General features: G+C 49.0%; 1 protein-coding gene across 1 annotated transcript; it reads right to left on the minus strand.

Moving 5' to 3' along the window:
• Window positions 1–4,494: 4,494 nt before the first annotated feature.
• ncoa4 (nuclear receptor coactivator 4) lies at window positions 4,495–15,935 on the minus strand. The gene is given in 12 exon segments (XM_072390463.1): window positions 4,495–5,196; window positions 5,291–5,383; window positions 5,717–5,980; window positions 6,059–6,553; window positions 6,555–6,773; window positions 6,858–6,980; window positions 7,066–7,146; window positions 7,243–7,351; window positions 7,487–7,578; window positions 8,561–8,701; window positions 13,613–13,733; window positions 15,792–15,935. Coding segments are annotated over 12 exon segments (1,782 nt in total). The 5' UTR covers window positions 15,830–15,935; the 3' UTR covers window positions 4,495–5,190.
• Window positions 15,936–18,009: the final 2,074 nt, after the last annotated feature.

An 18,009-nucleotide genomic window follows, 5' to 3' on the forward strand; every position in this document is an offset into this window, starting at 1 on the left:
CCCTGAGTGACAACGGGATTATTAATTCGCGCCAAACTTTATGACTGAAGACGATTTTAACTCTATTGTACATTACATTACATGTACACTACGTTCCGTGTAGTTTGTTTTTATTATTTATTTTTACTCAACTGTGACATCATGTGATGCGTTTTCAATAAAGAATTAACAATAAAACTAGCTTTATGGTAGGCCTGTTAAATTCCCTCAGGAAAAAGTAACTTTAGTGAATCTATACGCATATTTGTTCTGCACCAAACTGAAGTTACATGTTCATATATTCATAATCTCTAAAGGCTACTTGATCATTCGGCATATAAATCATCTGTGGCTGATGATGATTGTGATTTTGACAACAAGCTCTGTTTTGTTTTTCTTCTGCTCTGACGGCATCTTTATACCAAATAGTTATGTGAGACTGGGTTGGAGTCTCCCCAGACTGACGGTTCCTGGTGTGAAACTGTGAATTTTGTTATTTAAAATGTGTAAATAAAAAGTAAAAAAGCTGCTACCTGCAGCTGCTGCTGCTGCTACCTGCTGCTGCCTGCTGCTGCTGCTGCTAATCCTGCAGCTGCTGCCTGCTGCTGCTGCCTGCTGCTGCTGCTACCCTGCAGCTGCTGCCTGCTGCTGCTGCCTGCTGCTGCTGCTGCTACCTGCTGCTACCTGCTGCTGCTGCTACCTGCTGCTGCCTGGCTGCTACCTGCTGCTGCTGCCTGCTGCTACCTGCTGCTGCCTGCTGCTGCTGCTGCAGCTGCCTGCTGCCTGCCTGCTGCTGCTTGCTGACCTGCTGCTGCTGCTGCTGCTACCTGCTGCTGCCTGCTGCTACCTGCTGCTGCTGCTGCTGCCTGCTGCTGCTGCTGCTACCTGCTGCAGCTGCTGCTGCTACCTGCTGCTGCTGCTACCTGCTGCTGCTGCCTGGCTGCTACCTGCTGCTGCCTGCTGCTACCTGCTGCTGCCTGCTGCTACCTAGCTGCTGCCTGCTTGCTACCTGCTGCTGCCTGCTTGCTGCTGCTTGCTGCTGCTGCTGCTACCTGCAGCTGCTGCTGCTGCTACCTGCAGCTGCTGCTTGCAACTGCTGCTGCTGCCGCAGCTGCTGCTGCCTGCTGCTGCTGCTACCTGCAGCAGCTGCCTGCTGCTGCTGCTGCTGCCTGCAACTGCTGCTGCTGCTGCCTGCAACTGCTGCTGCTGCTGCTGCTGCCTGCTGCCGCTGCTGCCTGCTGCTGCCTGCTGCTGCTGCTGCTACCTGCTGCTGCTGCTACCTGCTGCTGCTTCCTGCTGCCTGCTGCTGCCTGCTGCTGCTGCTGCTGCTGCTACCTGCAGCTGCTTCCTGCTGCTGCCTGCTGCCTGCTGCTGCCTGCAGCTGCCGCCTGCAGCTGCTTCCTGCTGCTGCCTGCTGCCTGCTGCTGCTGCTGCCGCCTGCTGCTGCTGCCTGCTGCTGCTGCCTGCTGCCTGCTGCTACCTGCTGCTGCCTGCTGCTACCTGCTGCTGCGTGCAGGATTCAGTATTCTGCCAAAGAGCACTTCAGCATGTGTTTGTGGAACCTCCGACCATCTGATTGGACAGCTGCTCTTCCTCCTGAGCTTCCACTGGTTCTACCTGAAGCTCACCTGCAGTGAGTGTGGAGCGTCCAGCAGGCGGCGCCTGACCTGTGTTGTCAGTCAGCTGATGAATCAGTTGGTCACTCTAGAAACCACTCATAGAACCAGAAAATAAAACCCAGAAAATTCCAGAGGAAACACCTGCAGTTCCACCCATAACACCAGAAGAAGAACAAAAACAGCCTTCACACTCAAACGGAAAATGTTCCTCTCCCTTCTTGATTCCTCCGTCCTTCGAGGTGAGGGTGGACCAGCAGCCTCTCTGCATTCAAACTCAGCAGCTGGCAGGGGTCAAAGGTCACATCTGAACATCTGTCCGCCTGATCAAACAGGTTCAGACCTGGTCTTTGACCTCCCCCTCAGAGCGAGGGTCATGTGGGGCGGTCTTTAAGCTGTTCTCAGTTCATTTGGTTTCCACAGCAACAGCCATGTGAGCGATTGGTGCTGATCAATAAGCAGCTGAGCCCTGCTGCAGTGCCTGGGGAGACCCTGTCCCTGTCAGAGGGCCGCTGACCTACCGTGATGTCACAGTGATGTCACACTTATCAGCGGGGTCCTGGTGGAGGGTGTGGCCTCGGCTGCAGTGAACAGGAAGCTTATCAGTGTGTGTGACTGATACAGTTTCAGATAATCAGTGAACGCTGCTCTTCCCTGACGTGTTTTCTGTCAGGCCGGTCTGCTTCGTCTTTACTTTAAGCTGCTCCTGTGATGCTGGAGTGAGTTTCATCAGAAAAATCCCTCCACAGAAACCCTGTTATAGACCGGTTCTGAGAGCTTTTAATTCCTACAGTGAAGGAAAACATGAAGTTGAGATTTAAAGATCTCTTTGTTTCAAATTCTATTTCACTTTCCCATCAGCCAATAATATTCCTGCAAACATACATTCACTTTATTACTGAGACCCAGAGTCCTGATTTCTTACAGAAACAGAAGCAAAGAAGCCATTTTAAACTGGATCTTTAGGCTCTTTGTCACAAAGACACATCATTTGTTCCATTTCTTTAGCTGCATCTATGAAAAACAGCAAAGAAAACACAGTTTGACAGACAGAAAATAGGATTTTCTGCAGCAACAAGGTGATTCCCAAAGAGCTATTAGCTGAAAACTTGGCATATCTCAGCATGGTGTGCAGTGTGTCCTTAAAACATTTGAGGAAACTGGACAAGTGGAGGACAAAAGAAGAAGTGTCAGGCCTAAAAAACTATCTACAGCAGATGAACAGGATCTGAAAGTGATGTCCTTAAGAAAGAGGAAAAAATCCAGCTGTGACCTGACAGGACCTGAGAGATGCATCTGGACCTTCAGCTGATCCATCTACTGTTGGCCCAAGCCTCATCAGAAATGGTCTCCATGGAAGGGTGGCTGTCAAGAAGCCGTTCTTAAGGAAGGGAAACAGGGAGAAAAGGCTGAGCTGTGCCAAATGACACAAGAAGTGGACTGAAAATCAGTGGCAACAGGTCTTATGGAGGGATGAATCCTCCCCAGAGCCCGGACCTCAACATTATTGAAGCAGTGTGGGATCATCTGACAGAGAACGGAACAAAAGGCAGCCCACATCCAAAGAAGAGCTTTGGGATGTCCTTCAAGAAGCCTGGAGAACTATTCCTGAAGACTCCTTAAAGAAATGACAGAAAGCTGTTTTTCCACCCAAAGTGGAAATCCCAAAAACCTCTTCTGCTTGTCCTCCACCTGGACAGCGGTGACTTTAATATTCATGCAGACGTTGAAAATGACTAAATATTAACTTTGATTCTATATTAGACTCCTTATTGGATTTTCTCAGTGTCTCACTGCCTTAATCACACAGTTTCCCTCGTTTAATCCGACCTTTGACCTTACTCTACGGCTTCTGAGAAGAAATTTGCATTCAGAATGTTTCTGTCAGAGAAAGCTGTAACCAGATTTAAAGTTAATTATTAAACCAAAGCTGCAAACCTCAATGAGCCGAAGCTGCTGGACAGAAGAGGGCCGAGATTCCTCCAGAACCAGGAGAGAGACGATAACGTCCCACAGGAAACCATCACTGCAGCTCACTGCTGCTGCTGGATCAGGGGTTCACTTAGTTTATCACTCACTGCTGCTGAAGCTGCTGGATCAGGGGTTCACTTAGTTTATCACTCACTGCTGCTGAAGCTGCTGGATCAGGGGTTCACTTAGTTTCACTCACTGCTGCTGCTGGATCAGGGGTTCACTTAGTTTTACACTCACTGCTGCTGAAGCTGCTGCTGAAGCTGCTGGGTCAGGGGTTCACTTAGTTTTACACTCACTGCTGCTGAAGCTGCTGGATCAGGGGTTCACTTAGTTTTACACTCACTGCTGCTGAAGCTGCTGGATCAGGGGTTCACTTAGTTTTACACTCACTGCTGCTGAAGCTGCTGGATCAGGGGTTCACTTAGTTTCACTCACTGCTGCTGAAGCTGCTGGATCAGGGGTTCACTTAGTTTTACACTCACTGCTGCTGAAGCTGCTGGATCAGGGGTTCACTTAGTTTTACTCACTGCTGCTGAAGCTGCTGGATCAGGGGTTCACTTAGTTTCACTCACTGCTGCTGAAGCTGCTGGATCAGGGGTTCACTTAGTTTTACTCTCACTGCTGCTGAAGCTGCTGGATCAGGGGTTCACTTAGTTTTACTCACTGCTGCTGAAGCTGCTGGATCAGGGGTTCACTTAGTTTTACACTCAGTGCTGCTGAAGCTGCTGGATCAGGGGTTCACTTAGTTTTACTCACTGCTGCTGAAGCTGCTGGATCAGGGGTTCACTTAGTTTTACACTCACTGCTGCTGGATCAGGGGTTCACTTAGTTTTACACAGACCTAAGGTGTTACTGAGGGTTTAGCACCCGCTGAGGACCAGCTGGTTTTATTCTGTTCTGATGAGAAACGTCACAGACAAATTGATGATGTCAGCATGAATTTATTACCAGAGAAAAACAGCTGGAGGTCACTGATGACATCACAGGTTAAATGTTTAAACTCCACCCCCCCAGAAATCAGAGCCCAGCGTAAATAAAAAGCACCAATCACTGCTGACCAGACTGCATTCTGGGAAAGAGTCCATCCTCTCAGACTGTCGTTGGCGTTTTCCGCCCTGAGCGGCGTCCCAGACGGCCCAGAGCGGAAATCATGCAACAGTCTGGACAGGAAGTGATGTCAGCAGAGGAAAAGATAAAATATTAACTCAGATCAATTACAATAAAAGCTAATCTAAAACTAACCCCACCCACTCACACACAGCCCCGCCCCAACATATCCTGGCCACGCCCCCAACCCTGCATCATCAGCATCTGAAGCTCTCCAGGTGAGGCTCTGCTACTGAAGCCTTCTCACTACATCAGGCATCCATTATTGATCAGGTTATTAGTAACACCACTCAGTTGATCAGGCTGCAGATTCTAATCAGTTCCATGATGTCTGTTCCCAGCAGCCGACCGATCATCTGTTCTGGCTCCTGATTGGATGAGCCAGCTGGGCGGAAGGTGGTGATGTCACAGGAAGAAGAAGAAGAAGGCGAAGTTGGATTAATGCGATTGTGTGCGATCATCAGCGATAAAGTGACTCCCAGAAGAAGAAGAAGAAGCAACGTCTTCATCATCGTCACATCTGGAGGAAACAGGAACAGGTCAGACAGGAAACCAGACAGGAAACCAGACAGGAAACCAGACAGGAAGTGCGCGCTAACCTGCAGGTAACTCACCTGCACGGCAGCCCTGTGCAGCCATTTGTCTTTGTCTCCACCCACCTTCATACAGGAGAACAGATCGCACACCGTGGGCAGAACCAAGCGCTCCTGGAAAGGAAGTTCACAGTTAACACAGGAAGTGAACTCACAACCGGACCAGTCTGGATTAACTGGTCTGACCTGGACCGGTCCGTCTGACCTGGACCGGCCCGTGTGACCTGGACCGGCCCGTCTGACCTGGACCGGTCCGTCTGACCTGGACCGGTCCGTGTCACCTGGACCGGTCCGTGTCACCTGGAACGGTCCGTCTGACCTGGACCGGCCCGTCTGACCTGGACCGGCCCGTCTGACCTGGACCGGCCTGTGTTACCTGGACCGGGTTACCTGGACCGGCCCGTCTGACCTGGACCGGCCCGTCTGACCTGGACCGGTCTGTGTTACCTGGGCCTGGCTCCTCTTCTTCAGCAGCCACTTGTCCTCCTCTTCCTCCTCAGCTGGACGGGCTGGACCTCCAGAACCTGGAGCCTCCTCAGGAAGCACCCAGAGGTCCAGATCCAGAGGACGCTGGAATGGAGATGAGGAGGAAGGCTGGAGCTGGGAGCTGTGGCCCCTCCTGACGTTCTCCTCAGGAGTCACCCAGTCGGACAGGGGGGCGGTCCTACAAGAGGAAGTGGGGTGGAGCCACGCCTCCAGGATGGCCTGAACCTGCACAGAAGCCCGATGGTTATCAATCGATCGATTGATTGATCAACCGTTGTAACGGAGCTCAGCTCTGGTTCTTACCTTCTGCTCCTGCTCTCTGTGGAACGTGATGGGCAGAGTGCTCTTGGCGGTGGGCGGGGCATTCTTGACGGGGGGCGGGGCATTCTTGGCCACGGGGACGCCGTTCTTGTCCCGTCCCTCCTGCTGCAGCAGCCAGCGGCTCAGCGCCGCCTTCCCACAGTTCTCGTCGCACACGCAGTCGGCGTAGGTGGAGCAGGGCTCATTGGCCCGGCAGTTCGGCTGCACCGGCACCACCTTCTGCAGCCACGCCTCCAGAGTGGCGGGGGTCGTGGTGGGGGAGACGGGGCTGGATGTGGGCGGAGTCTTCAGGCACTTCAGGCGTCCCAGGTTCTCGATCTCCACGGCACGACTGGTCTGACAGCAGGAGGAGCAGTCGGCGGCCGGACGGCCCGCCTCCACCAGCCACTCGCTGGCCAACCAGCCGTCCTCGAACGGCTTCAGCACACGGTGCCAGCGCTCCGCGTCCGACATGGTCTCCATGGCAACGGTGGACGGGGGTGACGAGCCAGTCGCTCAGCTCAACCTCTTCCTCGCCCTCAGACGGAACGGCGAACTCTGAGTCGTCGATCTTCTCGATGGAGAAGGAGGAGCTGCAGCTGCTGTTGGTCCTCTCCCTGCTGATTGGGTTCTGGTCCTGGATAAGCCATGCTTCCAGATCTCTGAGCTGACCCCAGGCCCGCAGGAAGTCCGTCGAGGCCTGGACAGGACAGGAAGTCTGGCACAGACACAGGCAGGTAGAACACCATTTCAGACCTGGTTCTGATCCATCAGACCCGGTTATGATGGTCTGAGGACTCACCTTGCTCTCCTTATGGGACAACAGCCAATCCTGGGGGTTCTTGCTGGACTCGTAACCAATAGGAGTGCTGCTAGCTGGACGGGTTTCCAGCAGCCAGTCACCCAGTACCGCTGCCTCCATCTTCTGCAGAAACACAGAGCCAGTGACTCGGACCGGGACGACAACCCAGAACCAGATCACAGCGAGCAGAGCTCAGCCTCATACTCACCTGATTGCTGTCTGAGACGGGACAGCTCTGCACCTGAGCCCTCCGAAGGGCGGAGTTCTGACAGGACACGCCCTCCACGAGCTGCAAACAGGAGAACACCTGGTCAGAACACCTGGTCAGAACACCTGGTCAGGTGATGGATGCATGTTCATGTACACAGGAGGACAGGTGTGCTACCTGAGCAGTGACGCTGCCGAATGAGGTGATGGCCTGCCTCAGGGAGCGCGTGTCGGCATAGAAACTCATCTCAGGTGTTTCTTCAGGTGTCAGGCTCAGAGAGGACAACCTGCCAACACAGGTGACAAAAAAACAACTAGAAGTTAGAGTGCAACCTTCTCTCAGGTGTTCATCTGCAGAGAGTCAGACTGTTCACCTACAGGTGTGTTCAGGTGAGTCTCTGAACAGGTGTTGGTGTACTTACTTCTCCATGCAGCTGGTCAGCTGGTTGCTCAGGTCGTTGCTGCTGTAAGAGTTCTGCATCTGATGGTCAATGATGTCAAACTGACCTCTGAGCTGCAACGGCAGGTAAACACCAGGTAAACCCCAGGCAAACACCAGGCAAACCCCAGGCAAACCCCAGATAAACCCCAAGCAAACCCCAGGCAAACACCAGGCAAACCCCAGGCAAACCCCAGATAAACCCCAAGCAAACCCCAGGCAAACACCAGGCAAACACCAGGCAAACACCAGGCAAACCCCAAGCAAACACCAGGCAAACACCAGGCAAACACCAGGCAAACCCCAAGCAAACCCCAGATAAACCCCAAGCAAACCCCAAGCAAACCCCAGATAAACCCCAAGCAAACCCCAGGCAAACACCAGGCAAACACCAGGCAAACCCCAAGCAAACCCCAGATAAACCCCAAGCAAACCCCAGGCAAACACCAAGCAAACCCCAGGCAAACACCAGGCAAACCCCAGGCAAACACCAAGCAAACCCCAGGCAAACACCAGGCAAACACCAAGCAAACCCCAGGCAAACACCAAGCAAACCCCAGGCAAACACCAGGCAAACCCCAAGCAAACCCCAGATAAACCCCAAGCAAACCCCAGGCAAACCCCAAGCAAACACCAGGCAAACCCCAGGCAAACACCAAGCAAACCCCAGATAAACCCCAAGCAAACCCCAGGCAAACACCAGGCAAACACCAGGCAAACACCAGGCAAACCCCAGGCAAACCCCAGGCAAACCCCAAGCAAACACCAGGCAAACCCCAGGCAAACACCAAGCAAACCCCAGATAAACCCCAAGCAAACCCCAGGCAAACACCAGGCAAACACCAGGCAAACACCAGGCAAACACCAGGCAAACCCCAAGCAAACACCAGGCAAACCCCAGGCAAACACCAAGCAAACCCCAGATAAACCCCAGGCAAACCCCAGGCAAACACCAGGCAAACACCGGGCGAACCCCAGATAAACACCGGGCGAACACCATTCATGTAAATTTGGCTTCTGAGGTGTCGGAATCAAGCAGAACCAGGGAGCCAGTTACCCGGTGCAGCTGGTGAAGCTGCTGCTGTAGAGTCTCCGTCTTCACTTGTTCCAGCAGGTCAATCTGCCCCAGAAGCCACACCTCCCTGCAGCGCAGCGCCTCCTGCTGGCGGCTCACGCAGCTCTGAAGCTCCGAGCGCACCTGAGGGCGGAGACAGACAGGTGAGAAGGACCACCAATGCTGATAGGTTCACTCTGCACTACGTTAGAAAAACCCTGCTCTTGTGTTTTGTGTAAATGTATCCAAGTGTGAGCGCGCTCAGATATGGTTCTACAGAACTTCAATGGCAAGCCGATCTCACCCATCAGAGCTGCTGGATCAACAACAGCCACACCGATCAAAGTTAAAGAGCCAGGAGCTGCAGGCTCTGATTCATGTCCCAAAGTCCCATGCAGTGGTTACATCAGAGTGATGTCACAGCCTGAACACACCAACCAATCAGCAGCTCTGCTTTCTACGGGTGCAGTGGTAAAGTAAAGTAGTTACAAGTAAACAGGTAAAGACATGAGAGCTTCTCTTCTCTGTCAACTTGTAAACACCTATAAACGGCTGGTAAACACCTATAAACGGCTGGTACACACCTGTACACAGCTGGTAAACACCTATAAACAGCTGGTAAACACCTATAAACAGCTGGTAAACACCTATAAACAGCTGGTAAACACCTATAAACGGCTGGTAAACACCTATAAACGGCTGGTACACACCTGTACACAGCTGGTAAACACCTATAAACAGCTGGTAAACACCTATAAACAGCTGGTAAACACCTATAAACAGCTGGTAAACACCTATAAACAGCTGGTAAACACCTATAAACAGCTGGTAAACACCTGTAAACACCTATAAACGGCTGGTAAACACCTATAAACGGCTGGTAAACACCTATAAACGGCTGGTAAACACCTATAAACGGCTGGTAAACACCTATAAACGGCTGGTAAACACCTATAAACGGCTGGTAAACACCTGTACACACCTATAAACGGCTGGTACACACCTATAAACGGCTGGTAAACACCTATAAACGGCTGGTAAACACCTATAAACGGCTGGTAAACACCTATAAACGGCTGGTAAACACCTATAAACGGCTGGTAAACACCTATAAACGGCTGGTAAACACCTATAAACGGCTGGTAAACACCTATAAACGGCTGGTAAACACCTGTACACACCTATAAACAGCTGGTAAACACCTGTACACACCTATAAACAGCTGGTAAACACCTATAAACAGCTGGTAAACACCTGTACACACCTATAAACAGCTGGTAAACACCTGTACACACCTATAAACAGCTGGTAAACACCTATAAACGGCTGGTAAACACCTGTACACACCTATAAACGGCTGGTAAACACCTGTACACACCTATAAACGGCTGGTAAACACCTGTACACACCTATAAACGGCTGGTAAACACCTGTACACACCTATAAACGGCTGGTAAACACCTGTACACACCTATAAACGGCTGGTAAACACCTGTAAACACCTATAAACGGCTGGTAAACACCTGTACACACCTATAAACGGCTGGTAAACACCTGTACACGCCTATAAACGGCTGGTAAACACCTGTAAACGCCTATAAACGGCTGGTAAACACCTGTACACACCTATAAACGGCTGGTAAACACCTATAAACGGCTGGTAAACACCTATAAACGGCTGGTAAACACCTGTACACACCTATAAACGGCTGGTAAACACCTGTACACACCTATAAACGGCTGGTAAACACCTGTACACACCTATAAACGGCTGGTAAACACCTGTACACACCTATAAACGGCTGGTAAACACCTGTAAACACCTATAAACGGCTGGTAAACACCTGTACACACCTATAAACGGCTGGTAAACACCTGTACACACCTATAAACGGCTGGTAAACACCTGTACACACCTATAAACGGCTGGTAAACACCTGTACACACCTATAAAAAGCTGGTAAACACCTGTACACACCTATAAACGGCTGGTAAACACCTGTACACACCTATAAAAAGCTGGTAAACACCTGTACACACCTATAAACGGCTGGTAAACACCTGTACACACCTATAAAAAGCTGGTAAACACCTGTACACACCTATAAACAGCTGGTAAACACCTGTACACACCTATAAACGGCTGGTAAACACCTGTACACACCTATAAACGGCTGGTAAACACCTATAAACGGCTGGTAAACACCTGTACACACCTATAAACGGCTGGTAAACACCTGTACACAGCTGGTAAACACCTGTACACACCTATAAACGGCTGGTAAACACCTATAAACAGCTGGTAAACACCTGTACACACCTATAAACGGCTGGTAAACACCTGTACACACCTATAAACGGCTGGTAAACACCTGTACACACCTATAAACGGCTGGTAAACACCTGTACACACCTATAAAAAGCTGGTAAACACCTGTACACACCTATAAACGGCTGGTAAACACCTGTACACACCTATAAACGGCTGGTAAACACCTGTACACACCTATAAAAAGCTGGTAAACACCTGTACACACCTATAAACGGCTGGTAAACACCTGTACACACCTATAAACGGCTGGTAAACACCTATAAACGGCTGGTAAACACCTGTACACAGCTGGTAAACACCTGTACACACCTATAAACGGCTGGTAAACACCTATAAACAGCTGGTAAACACCTGTACACACCTATAAACGGCTGGTAAACACCTGTACACACCTATAAACAGCTGGTAAACACCTATAAACGGCTGGTAAACACCTGTACACACCTATAAACGGCTGGTAAACACCTGTACACACCTATAAACGGCTGGTAAACACCTGTACACACCTATAAACGGCTGGTAAACACCTGTACACACCTATAAACGGCTGGTAAACACCTGTACACACCTATAAACGGCTGGTAAACACCTGTAAACACCTATAAACGGCTGGTAAACACCTGTACACACCTATAAACGGCTGGTAAACACCTGTAAACGGCTGGTAAACACCTGTAAACACCTATAAACGGCTGGTAAACACCTGTACACACCTATAAACGGCTGGTAAACACCTATAAACGGCTGGTAAACACCTATAAACGGCTGGTAAACACCTGTACACACCTATAAACGGCTGGTAAACACCTGTACACACCTATAAACGGCTGGTAAACACCTGTACACACCTATAAACGGCTGGTAAACACCTGTACACACCTATAAACGGCTGGTAAACACCTGTAAACACCTATAAACGGCTGGTAAACACCTGTACACACCTATAAACGGCTGGTAAACACCTGTACACACCTATAAACGGCTGGTAAACACCTGTACACACCTATAAACGGCTGGTAAACACCTGTACACACCTATAAAAAGCTGGTAAACACCTGTACACACCTATAAACGGCTGGTAAACACCTGTACACACCTATAAAAAGCTGGTAAACACCTGTACACACCTATAAACTGCTGGTAAACACCTGTACACACCTATAAAAAGCTGGTAAACACCTGTACACACCTATAAACGGCTGGTAAACACCTGTACACACCTATAAACGGCTGGTAAACATCTGTACACACCTATAAACGGCTGGTAAACACCTATAAACGGCTGGTAAACACCTGTACACACCTATAAACGGCTGGTAAACACCTGTACACAGCTGGTAAACACCTGTACACACCTATAAACGGCTGGTAAACACCTATAAACAGCTGGTAAACACCTGTACACACCTATAAACGGCTGGTAAACACCTGTACACACCTATAAACGGCTGGTAAACACCTGTACACACCTATAAACGGCTGGTAAACACCTGTACACACCTATAAAAAGCTGGTAAACACCTGTACACACCTATAAACGGCTGGTAAACACCTGTACACACCTATAAAAAGCTGGTAAACACCTGTACACACCTATAAACGGCTGGTAAACACCTGTACACACCTATAAACGGCTGGTAAACACCTATAAACGGCTGGTAAACACCTGTACACAGCTGGTAAACACCTGTACACACCTATAAACGGCTGGTAAACACCTATAAACAGCTGGTAAACACCTGTACACACCTATAAACGGCTGGTAAACACCTGTACACACCTATAAACGGCTGGTAAACACCTATAAACAGCTGTACACAAACCAACCTTTACCTGCAGCTTATCTGAAAAAAGCAGAAAACACAGCAGAGTCCAGGTGAGACCAGCTACTGAAACTGTCCCCGTCCTCTCCACCTGATATACAGACACTTAACCACGCCCTGTTCTGTCTTCACACACACACACACACACACACACACACACACACACACACACACACACACACACACACACACACACACACACACACACACACACACACACACACACACACACACACACACACACACACACACACACACACACACACACACACACACACACACACACACACACACACACACACACACACACACACACACACACACACACACACACACACACACACACACGATGATGAGGTCAGCCTGGATGAAGCTCTTGTCTGATTGGTCAGACCGAACAATGCGCAGCTGATCCCGGATCAGCCAATCACACGGCTGCGGTTCTTCTTCTGTGGTGTCAGAAGTATTTCAGGTCAATGATTCACCCGACACAAACAGACCGAGTCTCGTGCACGTTTCTGCTGAGCGCCTCAGTTTCTTATCAGCAGCCGCTGAGCAGGCTGGCCTGGATAGAGTCGTGGTATGACTGCCACCTTCAATGTGGGTTAGGGCCCAAACCCTGGGTTCAAATCCCCTGAATCCCTGCATGACTGCAGCAGGGGTCCTGGGGCAAGACCCCTAACCCTACCTGTAAGTCGCTTTGGATAAAAGCGTCTGATAAATACATAAACAGGCGGCAGTTCGACCCAAACTTCAGACCAGCGGCGTTCCAGTGATGCCACAGTGCACGTGACACCAGTGACACCACGTGCACGTGACACCAGTGACACCACGTGCACTGTGTTTGCCTTTTGTGAGTGTTTATGACAGAGAGAGGAAGAGGAGGATGAAGGTGCTGACCTCCCGGACATTTTCCCTGAGCTGCTGCTCCGCCTTCAGCACGCCGGTGATGGCGTCCTCCAGCTGATCCTGGGCCTGCTGGCACTGCTTCCGCCCACTCGCCACCGCCGGAGACGGCATCCTGGACAGGAAACAGAGAGAGAACCGAGTGTCAAAATAAAACGCAAGCAAACGAGACAGATGATAGCAGAGTTCTACCTGTCAGAACCACATACTGGACTCATGCTGTTGGTTTAAAGCCGATCTGAGCCTCTTCTGTTCACGCTGACTGACTCAGCAGACGTGCACACCTTTGTGCACGCCACACCTTTGTGCTCTGGGATTGGTCAGAGCCGGTGGCTCACCACGACCACTGGGATTAAACCAGTCACATCAGTAAACAGAACCGTCCTCTGAGGACGATGGTGTGGGGCGTGGCCTCAGGGCGCCGTATCAGCTGTAAACAGGCTGTCAGCTGACGGCTCAAAGAGCAGCTGATAACATCCTTTTTTCCAAAAAGAACTGATGTTCTGGTGCAAAGAAAATAAACAGAAGCAGACAAACAGGAAGGGATCCAGGAAACAAAACCCGGGAGCCGGCCCGGTTCTGTTCAGCTGCCACCACCTGCCGTGTTCTGAGATTCTTCATAAAAGAACTAAATCCATATGACAATTAATCATCAACAAAACTGTATCAATAAGGAGGCTGATCAGAACCATATTCTGCTGATCTTTAAACCCTGAAACCCAAACTGAGGCCTGGAGACTGATCGCTTCCTGTGATCAGAGCACCAGCATCGATAAGGTCTTCCTGCAGTAATATGAGCTGAATGCCTTCAGATAAACTGTCCCAGCAGAACAAACTGTCCCAGCTCTGCAGTTCCTGCATGAAAAGCACTTTTAAAGTGGTTCAGCATCACATGAGGAAGATTCAGGGAAAATAAAGGAGTCTGTTGGTGTGAGCCTGAATCATTAAAAATGTGTCTGATAACAAAGCTTCACGGACAGAACCCTGCAGATTAACCCAAATGGAAGCTAGCTGCAGCTGCAGCTGAACACTTTGCTGCATGTGTAACGGGCCTGAAGCAGACATTTAGGCCCGGTGGATCGGACCTTATGTTGCTGCTCACAGACGGAAAACACCGCGAGAAGGTTCCGGATTCAGCCGCAGAGCTTTCCCCCCACAGCGCTCCGAGCTCACAGGAATGAGGAAGCTGGATGTCCGCCATTACCGCCTGCAGACCCGCACGTACGCAGCTGCGCCGGTGGGGAGGGAGAGGGAGGCCGGGGGAGGGAGAGGGAGGCCGGGGGAGGGTGCTGCGGCGAGGCCGCAGGACAACAACAAGCTCCTTCCTCCTCGGCCCGTATAAAAACACAATGCTCCTTTCTTATCAGGCACACGCGGCGTGGACAGCTGATGCCTGTCAGTCATTAACGTGGAAAAACGTGACAACTCCGCAGGAAAACTCTGCGTGTTCGGTTTGAACAAAAACTTCAGCCTTTATCCGCCTGTCAGAGCTGTCCTCCAACACTCGGCGTGCAGAAAACGATCCAGCGGGCACTTTGTTCAGGAACAGGTCCGTTTATTTCTAACTCCAGCCACATTAAACCCGAGCAGGAGGAATACAGCAAAACGAATAAAAACACATTTCTCCTACTCTGTGTGTGCAAAGTATGCCGATTAATAGGGCGGAATCTGGAAAAGTGGATGATGATGAAAAATGTATTTGACAAAGTCAAACCTGATCGATGGGAAGATGAAAATAAAAAAATGCATAATTTTAGGAGAATTTGCTTTACACGCCAACAACACAACGGACGGGTTTGGTTAACAAACACGATAAAAGACAAACAACAGAACTTGATTAAAAGTTAAAATGATAAACCTTTTTTTTTAAACATTCCTTTAGTTTTGTTTATTAATTTTTATTTTGTAACAGCTTGACGTCACAGTGCGCATTAGCTAAATTTGTGACGCCGTCTTAATAAACTCTACCAACGTGTGAAAAGAAAAGAGACTTATCTCCGTAAAGATACAAACTAAAACATGTTAAATCACGTATATAAACAGATTAAAGCTGTGAAACCCAGAGACCGCTGCCCTTAGCGGCTAACTGTTAGCTCCGCTGACCGAGCTAGCAGTGCTAATGTGTTAGCTGAGGGCATCGATGTCAAAAAGAACCATTTAGAACTTAACTCACCTTGTGCCTTTGACGTGGACTTTTGACTTCGATGTCATAAATGACTTGGGCCGATTCGGTGATACCTCCGACTGAATACTGTCCGCTGAATGCCGGTCTTTCCCACCGGCAGTTAACCCAATGTCACGATCACGTCAAGGAAAGAAAAAATACGTAAATGATGGGAAGTGTCGCGAGAATTGGACACAACATCTCGCTGTAGTGAGAAGGAGCATTGCTGCCCCCTGCTGGCGTAAAAGAGAGAGTTCAGGTACCACAAAACGCATCTGACAAACAAAGAAATATCAGAAGTGTCAAACACGAGAGAGATTAAACATAGAAATAAGCATGTCGTTAAAGAATTAGAGATCAGTTATGCGAGGGTTATAAAAACATTTGTAAAACAAAGATCATGCTGTTTGAAATTTTGAAACATTTGTCCTCATGTTGACTTTATTAAAAACAGGATTTTGTGGCACAGAAAGTAGTTCAAATGATCCAGAATTAAACAGGTAATAGTAAACTTCTTCGTGGATTTAAAACATTGCAGTGTGTGAAAAAAATAAATAAGTGAGTTTGATTTAAAGTAGTTTTTGTCACTGGAAACCATAACAATTACACTCAGAACCAGGTTCTGGGGGTTAGGGTAGCCTGGTGGACCACACTGGGGTCTGCTGAAATGAGTCAGAAGGTCCCATCTGTGGTGGATCTCATGGTTCAATACTGGGTTCACTTCTGTTTTCTTTGGATAAATTGAAAAACACAAACGACCATCCCGTGTCTGCAGCTGACCCAAAGGTTTAATGATGAATTCCTCTCAGCCTCAAAAGCAGAACCACTCTTCACAACCCTTATGATGGGTTCTCAGGGTCAGCCTCGGTTCTGCAGGTTGTTCTTAGACATGTAGTCAGAGATTGTTCTCAGTGAAGATCAAACTCTACTTAATTTTCAGTCTCTGATGCTAATCCAGACTGGATCACTGGATCCGTCAGAACTGCCCCGGTGCCGGGTTTTGGACCAGTAGCTCAGTGATACTGAGATTCAGGGCGGCGTTATGGGCTTACAGGACATCAGGTTTTCCTCCACTAAAAATTCAGATTTCAACAGGAAACACATTTCTAACCCGGAGTTTTCACTTTGCGCACATTGTTTGTGTCACAACAAATGTCATCTCAAGGAAATTCAAAGGTACAATTCAATCCAATTCAATCCATTTAGAATCCAATTGATTTAATTCCAAATCAGTTAAATTCATACTGAGCTAATTTAATTAAAAGTAGCTGAGCTCAGGGAACCAGCAGACTGCACTGAAGCTTCTCTCTGAGCCTGAGCTGCACGAGGTGACTGTGGAGAGAAAAAACTCCCTTTAACAGGAAGAAACCTCCATCAGAACCAGAACCAGGAAGAAACCTCCATCAGAACCAGGAAGAAACCTCCATCAGAACCAGAACCAGGAAGAAACCTCCATCAGAACCAGGAAGAAACCTCCATCAGAACCAGAACCAGGAAGAAACCTCCATCAGAACCAGAACCAGGAAGAAACCTCCATCAGAACCAGAACCAGGAAGAAACCTCCATCAGAACCAGAACCAGGAAGGGTCCATCTGCCTGGACCAGCTGGGGCTGAGAGGACAGGAAAGAGGGGACAACAAGCAGCGTAACACCAGGCCAGAGACACCTGCTGAGAGAGAGAAACACAAGTTAATGACAGCAATGATGTCATCTGTACATGGAGGGAGGAGAGGTGCATCATGGGAGCTCCCCCAGCAGCCTGGGCCTACAGCAGCAGAACATGGAGAGTAAAGATCTTCATCTGTGACTGAAAATAAACACATGAGCAGAACTTCTCACCTCATAATCCTTCTGTAAAATACAGCTGATATGTACTGATCAACAGAAACACCTGTTTTCTTGTGGGAGTGAAAAGCTAAAGAAACTTTTGATGCTTGAGATCTGTGTTTCACAATGTTGATGAGATCACAAACGAGTTTTTAAAGTTCCACTGAAGTCAAAGAAGGAAACTTTCAAAAGTTAAATGAGATAAAGTAAAAGCAGAAGGTCAAGTTACTGATTCAAACTTTAACTGGAGATATTTTAATTATACAAGTCGAATATTTTAAATCTGACTGTGAATGTAAAGAAGAACAAATGATAAAAAGAGAAAATCGTCTCACAGATGTTCGGACATTGTCCTTAATTACCACCTGATTACAAACTGATGTAAACTAATTTCTCAGGT

Source organism: Leuresthes tenuis, unplaced genomic scaffold, assembly GCF_036924035.1.
Source record: "Leuresthes tenuis unplaced genomic scaffold, fLeuTen1.0.hap1 SCAF_8, whole genome shotgun sequence".
In the NCBI taxonomy this organism is placed as follows: domain Eukaryota; kingdom Metazoa; phylum Chordata; class Actinopteri; order Atheriniformes; family Atherinopsidae; genus Leuresthes; species Leuresthes tenuis.